The sequence below is a fragment of the Magnolia sinica genome, chromosome 2 (genome assembly GCF_029962835.1).
Source record: "Magnolia sinica isolate HGM2019 chromosome 2, MsV1, whole genome shotgun sequence".
Lineage (NCBI taxonomy): Eukaryota > Viridiplantae > Streptophyta > Magnoliopsida > Magnoliales > Magnoliaceae > Magnolia > Magnolia sinica.
This window is the reverse complement of record NC_080574.1, coordinates 28,453,426-28,462,820: the sequence shown is the minus strand read 5'-3', so window position 1 is coordinate 28,462,820 and position 9,395 is coordinate 28,453,426. Positions and strand designations below refer to the sequence as shown.

Genomic DNA, 9,395 nt, shown 5'->3' with positions numbered 1-9,395 from the left:
GATAGACCGGATCGACAAATCTAGAACTTCACAAATTAAATCCTAGCTGATCATTTAGACACTCTGAGAATCATGATTAACACCCTAAAATTGTCTTTATCTAAAGACTAAAACATTGCAAATCTAAACGAGTCACACAATAAGGATTCCCGACATCTCCTGAGCGCAACCAATGGATTAGATCGAAAAAAAAATAAAATAAAACAATAAGCTCTTGAAGAGAGTGACATCATCATCTCTGCTTTCGTTTTTCGTGCCCCAAGTGGTGAGGGATCCATTTTAGAGTGCCACGTGAACTATCGGCTAATCATTGGCGGATAGACACTTGGCCCCACTTTTTTTTTTTTTTTGCATGAAAATGTAGATGCTCTTTGAGAAATCTTGCATGGCAAGTTTTTGCAAGTGTTCAGCATCAACCAAACGATCGCTGATTATTTTCGCTTATAAATTCAATTCAACCATTGTTATTTGGCAGACCGTAAAACAGCGAGACAAGAGAAAGTGAGAGAGTGATGTTCCGGTGGATCTTATCTGGAAGATTCTTGATTGGAGCTGAGGTCCTGCCCGACTTATAAGCAAAGCTAATAAAGTCAAAGACTGTGGTTGGAGTCAAGGATATTTGATTATCTTTTCACAAAAAAAAAGGGTGTTGGCTATCCTACTTCCTTCTCACATCTAAATCAATTTGAATTTTAGTTCAAACATTCGGATGCATCAAAAGCGCGTGCACACACATATATCATGCAACTTTTTCTCTATTTTATTTTTCTTTCTATTTTATTTTGCCTATACGAGGTTTTAAACCTTGTATAATAAGTCCCAGTTGTACTCTCTCTCTCTCTCTCTCTCAGTTTTTCCTACTCTAGAGTCTTAACACCGTGAAGCACGGATAAGTATATGATGTTGAAACTCTACTAAATCTCTAAAAAAATATAAAAATTTGTAAAATAAAGACCGGAGACTGTGAGTAGCTAGAAAAGGGTGTCTCTAACCCTTACTCTTCCATAAACAAGACTCTTATTCAGAATTTGTGAATACAGTCCCACTATGAGAGTAACTTGAGTTGATGAATTTTATGATTCCTAACCTTTAAACGATTTTACTATTTCTAGCCGGTATCAGATTTTAAACTTTATTTAATCAATGACAACTCAAAAAACAAATACATCTTTACATTTGAGTCAACTATATACCCTATCTGCATAAAAGTGAAGGCAACTGCTTGCGCATACAACAGCACATAGCCAATTAAGACAGGTTGAATGATGCCCTAGTCAGTCAAGAGGCAACCAAGGGGTGAAAGCAGACTGCGTGGTGTGCCACATTTGTCTGCTGGTGTCACCAAGTTTTGTGTCCCCACCACGATGTATATGTTATAACTAGAATATTAATTCATATTGTGAGATAATTTTATGTCATGGACTAGAAATGAGGTGGATCCGAAGTTAAGTGAACAAGCAACAGGAATAATGACACCTACTGTTGAAACCTTTCTAGGGTTGGCCATGCTGTTTATTTTCCATCCATTGAAACCTTCCGAGGGTCTGCCTTGCTGTTTATTTTCCATCCAACCTGTTGAGAAGGTTAAAATTAACATGAATGAAGGAAAACACAAACATAAGCTTATTCAGAACTTGAGCTTCAAGAAGTTTTCAAAAAGTAGACGTTCAATGCCCACTGCTTGCTTTGTTGTATGCTTCACTTGAACTAGAGATCCACCTCACTTACAGGCCGATCCCTAAAATGATGGATGAGCGGTCTCGAAATAATACATACATCATGGTGGGCTCACAGAACTTGGTGCTGTCAACACACCACCTAGATCTCGAGCATAATGTAATACCCTACCACCCTAATCTCCGTGGACCACCGTGACATTTGTTTATATCCGCTCAGTCTATCCCTTTCTTCAGTTCATTTTAGAACATAAGCCCGGACACCAATGAGATCCAAAGTTCTCAAGGGTCCATAACAGAAAAATGTGCTCATGAAAACGCCCGCCGTTCAAAATATCCTGGCTCCTTCATAACGTTTAAATGTCATCCAACGCCTACCACCTCAACCAAGAGTATATAAATATTAGTCTGATGTGAAACTTTTGTGGCCCAGCCCAGACTATTTCAATACTGTACGTTGAATCCCCAATGGTATTTGGCATGCTCTTGGAATTTTAAATTTACCTAGAGATGGTCTAGAATCATACGAATGGTGTGGATGTAACACACACCACAGCAAATGGCGTTTGAGGATGCACTGATCGCCTGTAGCGTCTGCGGTCTGTCTGTGGGAATATCCCTCCATGACGAGCTGACCAGTGCACAGTGGGATCCACCATGATTTGTGTAGTTGATCTGCGCTGTCCACTCACTTTTTTCAGCTCATTCTTGGACAGCTTTTATAGCTTATTTTAGGACATGGTCCTGTAAAGGAGGCAGAACGAAAGCTCAAGTGGGCCATGCATACAAAACAGTGGGGACTTTATTAGGGCCTGCCATGATGTTTATTGGCCATCTAAACTGTTTATAAGGTCACACGGACCTTGATGAAGGAAAAACACACATCAGCTTATAGAATATTTCTGCGTCTGATGAGGTTTTTAACGGTGAGCATTCAATCCCCACATTTCTTGTGATGTGGTCCACTTGAGCTTTGGATCTGTTTCTTTTTCTGGGCTTATGGTTAAAATGATCTATTTAAATAGATGGACGGCCTGGATAGAAACACGTATATCACGGTGTGCCACACGGAGCCTGGGCAACGACGTGTTACAGGACATTTCCGGAGACAAGTGCTGCTGACGTTCCGCGTACAAAGATCAACTCAAAATCAAAATCACTTAATCGGTGGCACTTTGGTGGATTTCACGTCAATCTGGTGTCAAGTTCCATAAATACCCTTCCCTTCCTGACCGTACATCATGACCCTATCGTCAGCAGGTGGGCCCCATCTCCCATGTGCCCCTGCGTCTGTCTCCACCCGCTCCTGCCGCTCAATGATTAGACTCTCCTCCCCTCCTTTTCTTTCCCTCCAAACACTCCCACACACCCACAGCTCATACTCCTCTCTCTCTCTCTATCTCTCTCTTCCTTCCTCTTCCCGCGCGCATACACCGTAGCTCTATGTCTACCTCTGACGCCCCGCCTAACGGTGCTATAACCGTAACGGAACCGCAACGGCAGCTCCAGTTACAACCCCTCCCTTCAACCACCAGCACCGCCCTCGCCGTTAAGAAGCCTCCGCCAAAGGACCGTCATAGCAAGGTCGACGGCCGCGGACGCCGCATCCGCATGCCTATCATCTGCGCCGCACGTGTCTTCCAGCTCACCCGCGAGCTGGGCCACAAATCAGATGGCCAGACGATCGAGTGGCTCCTTCGCCAAGCCGAGCCGTCGATCATCGCTGCCACCGGAACCGGCACCACCCCCGCCACCATCTCCTCCCTCTCAGTCTCTGTCCGCAGCTCGTCCACCCCCAATTCCACCTTCGCGACTCTTGATCACAAGCCGGGCCCCGGCACGCTCGGCTCCGCCCCTTTCTTCCTCGGAAAGCGCCTGCGCAGCGACGAAGACGATGCCGGGGCTAAGGAAGATAACGGCGTGGGCCTTGGAATTGGTGGGCCCGGGTTCTGGGCCCTACCGGCTAGGTCTGATTTCGGGCAGGTGTGGAGTTTCGCCGCGCCAGACATTGTCGTCCCACAGCAGGGATTGCCTTCGATGTCAGGAAGGTTCGTTCCTTCAATCGGGGAAGCTTCAGCTGCGAGGGTCGGGAATTACCTTCCACTCGCTCAGGGGCACCTGAATTTGCTGGCATCACTGTCGGGGTCGTCTGCAGGGAGGAGAGACGATGAGTCACACTGATTTGAGGGTGGTTGCCAGGTTTGGGTGAATTAGGGTTTTTAGGGTTTAGGGTTTGCAGGATTTGAAAGGATTAATTAGGTTTTATTTTGGTAACAATTAGAATTTTTGTTATTTTTTAGGGTGTTATTGGAGGAGAGATTGGGGAATTATGGTTTTTGGATGGAAGGTTTTACTTCTGGTGATCTTGACTGAGAAGATTTGGGTTCTTTTGGGAACTTGTGGTACCAATTTACTGGGAGAAGCCATTGGGGAATAGGATTTCTGTGGGAATGGGTAGATTTGTTTAGTTAGTATTTGAGATGGGGAATTATGGTTTTCCATGGGCTAATTGGAGGTAAGTGTTTGTGGGTTTAGATCGACTGAGCGATTACATTGCACCGAGCAATCTCGATGAGGAGAATTACAGCTTTTTGGGCGATTGGAGAATGTGAAATTTGGTTTTGTAGAAGAATCCAAATGCTTGATGTTGTGTCCAAGAAACTGTTTTTTTAAATCACGTGGGATCTCGGCATTCATAGTGTGCTTGGAAATTAGGATTTCTGGGTTTCAACCGAGTCGAGTTGTCGCTGCGGTTATGAAGTTGTTTATTGTTGAGGTTTTGGTGGGTATTTATTTGAAATTAGTGACCTGCAAATGTAGCTGAAGTTCCCCATCTCTAAGGATTATTCTCGTGATTGTGATAAAATATTCAGTGAAAATTTCGGGTGCACGAATTGTATTTTGGGAGCATTTGCGTTTTTAGGTTGCTCGAGGTTGAGATGCTTGGAAGATCAGGCTCTGTCACTGTAGCTGAATTCCCTCCCTCTCCCTCCCTCCCTCCCTCCCTCTCTCTTGCTTTATATATGTTGGTGTGAAGAATTTAAAGAAGGTTGCAGAAAAGCTTCTGTTCGAGACTGTAAGTTCGACAGCACTAGTTACTATTGTATCTTTAGCAATTTTTCTTAGATTTTTTAGATCATGAAATAATGAGGTCTTTCTGAATGTAATGTATTGTTTTGGGATGCCTGGAGTGTGAATAAAAGTATAGCTTTTCCGTTGCTCGACATCTGCTTGCCTCTTTTCTTTTCATCTATGTAAATATGAACATATTCTGTCATAGATTTTGTTTTCAATCCGCATTTGAAAATAGCATGAGATTCCTTGTCGGGGACAAATCTATGCTTAACGAGGATTATTTGAAATGCCGTCCAAGTATATCTATTACAAGCATGCACGTAGACACTGTAGAAATTGAATGTGCACCTTGATCCAAGCTGTAGGAATTGTGGACTGTATTGTGAAATTTACATTGAAACAGATGATTCTGTCTGATCGATGACCATCAAATGGAAAATTAGAATAAAAAATCGACCTTCCAAATTTGGCAAGCAAATGTAAACTAATTAGCATTTATTATTGTCTAAGATTGTCTAACCAATCTGATCTGACGCTGGGCCTGTCTAAAGTGGGGCCTACATTTTGTATGGTTTAGATTGGGGTGCATATGTGGGAGGCATACTGTAGCTTTATGCATGCGTATCGTTTGTCCACTCTACTAGAGTATCAATATGGTCCTTACTAATAGAATGTGTTAAGTTACTAGTCATGCATATCAGTTGTCAACAGGAGCATTCCCTATTGGATCTGTAACAATAGGATACCAAAAGGGCTTCCACCATGCAGTGCTAATGTAGAATATGGTTGGCCATGATCTTGTTCCGCTTACCCAAGTAGTTACTATTAATGATTGATTTCTTGAGCTTTTAGAGTTGAGTTAGGGACTTAAAGAATATTCTCTGAGGAAGTGAACTTAATGGCCCATGGTTTCACTGCAAGGTGGGTTTCAAGCTTTGGAATGCCTTAGGAGGATCAGTTGTTCTTGTACACCTTTCAGTATACAACAGACCAATGACATGTAAGGGGGAAAAAAATCTAATTTGATGAAAGATGGTAAGGAAGGTTGGGTCTGATTGTCTCTCCCATGTGATCAATATCTTCTTTCTCCAAGATGAGTTCTGCAGTTGTGTCTCTCTGATGAGCAGGTGCAGCTAGGGATGGCCAGCTTCTCAGATCAACAACTGGCTCCTCTCCTGGTGGTCGAGTGGCTTTCCGCTCCTCTTCTACCATTGGTTTCACTTTTCCCCCCTGCCCCTGCATGGCATTATCACGACTCACCTGCCTCAAATATGGATTGAAAGCATGTTTCTAGCTACAGTGTGCATAATCTTCATTTTCTGACCAGAATACTGAAGGAAAATCTCCTTTGAAGTCATTATTTTCTAAGAATCTAAGTAAAGGGAATCTATGGTTCTTTTTATTTTTATTTTTTGAGAAGATGATGGAAATTTTATTGAATGCTAGAGATAAACTAAGTTAAGAGCATCCCAATACAAGCAGAACAAACCCAACTTGGTCAACTCATCCATAATGCGATAATGCAAGTCCAATTGCAACCTCCAAACAGCTATAAGAATTAGATATGATCCATTTCTGATGTTAATGTTTGCATTTTATCTGGAGTGACGCATCAATAACATTAGAACTGGCAAACATCTCTAAATGTCTGATTTTGGTCTTACTATCCAATCATCTAATTTTGGTTGCATTTTGAACTGACAGAAAGGACTCCTGTCTTTGGCTAAAATTTTAGTAAAAGCCCATCCAATCTTATTGCGATTTGAAGCAGAAAAACCATATTACAATTGTTTTTATCGTAATTGAAATGAAAAAGAAAACTTATTTTGATTGAAAAATCACCCAAATCTACCAGTGAAAAAAGTTGTCATAAGAATCCTTAGAGACTTACAATCTCCTCTATACCAATCCTTTATTATTGATTTTTTTTTTTTTTTTTTTTTTTTTTTTTTTTTGTATTTAAGTTGTGGTGAATGCAAGTCTTTGGACATTTTTAAGTATGAATGGACACCAACCCTGATGTCACCAACATATACTTTTTTTGAAACAAAACGAAGGGAGAAATTGGAAGAACAGAGAAACATGATCTGTGGCAGGGGAGGGCAAATGACAAAGATGGGTGGTAGGGTGTGTGGGATAGAAACACACGGTTATCTGACTTCACTAGTGGGAGTTTTCTTGTGTTTTGAGTTCGTGGAGATTTTGAGTTGCAGAGGGACTTTGGATGGATGGTAATGAAGGAGAGAATGCGATTTGTAAGAGTTAAAAGTGGAACGTGGGTGGCTTATGCCAAGGTTGCCTCTGCTGCCCCTCCTTTTGAGGCTCTTGTGGTGATTTTGGGCTTGTATTCTTTTCTCTTCAGCATTTACTAATAAAAAATTCCATTCTCTCTCTCTCTCAAAAAAAAAAAAAAAAAAGAAGAAGAAGAGAGAGAGAGAGAGAGGGACTTTGGATGTATGCTAATGAGAGCGCAGAATTTTGACCCAGATCATCATCATCATCAAAGCCGAAAACCAACTTGGGTTCATGTTCCACCATTCCACTCCATCAAGGACCATATCCTTTGTTAAATCATAGAAGCTTGACCATTTCACACATTTATAAGAGTTGAGAAGCATGGCTATCTGTATAAACAATTCCTTTCTCCGGAAGACATGACTATGTAAACATAAAAACAGGAAGAGAAGAAAGAATGGAGAAGGGAAAAGAAGAAGTTGCAGATGGTTCTAGGTGAGCCAACGGCCCTCCGGAGACTGGACTCAAAATGCAGTATTAGTTTTGGAAATGGGGAGGTTTATCATGTTTGGATATTGAAAAATCTCACCAAATTCTAACTTAGAGACATGTATCTACGTCAGACATGTCCATGTTAGGAACCCGACACCACATGTCTGTATCATAATGATAGTGAAAGAAGGAGAAGTAGCTGCTACTGCTGGTGCCGGTAGGTGAAGTTTTGAAGAGAAGGGATGGAAGAGAGAGAAGAGAGCTATGATTTGATGTTCCATGATTGAGCTATTTTTGGAACAAATTGTAATTATCCACATGATGTGTGGACCCTGATATAAGGTGGGCCATTACAAGCATCGTGAGGTTGGTAGCTGAGTGGGGATAATGATGCCCACTGTTGAAACGTTTGTGGGGCCCACTGTTATGTTTATTTTCCATCCAACTTGTTTATAATGCCACATAGACCTGGATGAAGGGAAAGCACAAATATCAGCTTGGTCCAGAACTTCTGTGGGCCCTAAGAAGTTTTCAATTGTAGGTGTTCAATCCCCACTGTTTTCTGTGGTGTGGTCCACTTGAGTTTTATATTTGCTTCATTTTTGGGCTCTTGCTCTAAAATGAGCTGGCAAAACAGATGAATGGCATGGATAGAACACTTACTACATGGTGGTCCCACATTCATGCCAATCCAAACCCTCCAATATACAATGGGATAAAATATAGAAAAATTAATGGATAGAGCGGTTTTATTTTTTAAGTATAAGACAGCATCCCAGTGCCATTATATGGATGGACCCAATCCACGTGTCTTTTGGAGAGATGGCTATAGCCTTAAGTTAAAATTACTAGGGGGAAAAAAAAACTTAAAAAAGGGTTATTTCGGGCATGTTTGGATCGTTGGAATTTTAAAAGTAAATTTGAAAAGTAAAACATCACATCTAAGAAAAACCTTAAAAAAAGGAAATTGGTGAAAGGAATCTTAAAAAAGGGTTATTTATTTTAGTTCGGGTGATTTCTAGAGAAATGTGTAATAATATTGTTTTCTTTGTTTCTTTTTTATTTTTTTTTAAATTTTTATACTGCTGTTTGATTTTCAATTTACATTATAAATGAAGCGTAAATCAGTAAATTTTTTATTTATTATTATTATTTTTAATGTGATTAGAAGAGAGGAATTTACATTCGGTGAAATCGGATGGAATTATGCCCTTAAAATTTATGAGACCCACCATTATGTATATGTCTCATCTACACTGTCCATCTATTTTATGTGCTTATTTTAGGGTATGATTCAAAAAACGAGGTAGATCCAAAGCTCAATTGGACTACACCATGAGAAAAATGAAGAAATGAATGCCTACGGTTGAAAGTTAAAACGAGTCTAAGGCCCATAACAATGTGTACCTATCATCCAACCTGTTCATCACCTCACACATACATGGATGAAGTGAAATTACAAATATTAGCTTGATCCAAAACTTCTATGGCCTACAAGAAGAATTGAACAGTAAAGCGTTCATTTTAGGGCATGAGCCCAAAGATAGACCGTGAGAATCGAATGTATACATAATAGTGGGTTCCACAGATAATTAACAGATAAAAATCTTCTTCTCTCGGTTTCACACCGTAGCTTTCCAAACAACTCTACTGTCAACGTCAAGTCAAATCAAGCAACTGTTGTAAAAGGTAATATAAGTAATAATTACCCATTTAAATATTGTGTAGTTGTAAATTGAAAAACAAACGGAAATGTAAATAATTTTCTACATGTTATTTTGGTATGGAAATTTGGGTATTTACCGTAACTTATAAGTTGTGGGTTCCCCTTCTCTAGAAAGCCCATCTTTAGATCTGTTGTGTGGTACACAGCCAATCCGCTTTCCTTTTTTAGGAACACGCTGCATGGGCACTTGA

At 40.6% G+C, this 9,395-nt stretch overlaps 1 protein-coding gene across 1 annotated transcript; it reads left to right on the top strand.

Annotated features, from left to right (window-relative positions):
• The first annotated feature begins 3,021 nt into the window (after positions 1-3,021).
• On the top strand, positions 3,022-4,900 carry LOC131236823 (transcription factor TCP7-like). The gene has a single exon (XM_058234293.1). It carries the CDS (start codon positions 3,120-3,122, stop codon positions 3,855-3,857), a length of 738 nt encoding a protein of 245 aa, XP_058090276.1. The 5' UTR covers positions 3,022-3,119; the 3' UTR covers positions 3,858-4,900.
• Positions 4,901-9,395: the final 4,495 nt, after the last annotated feature.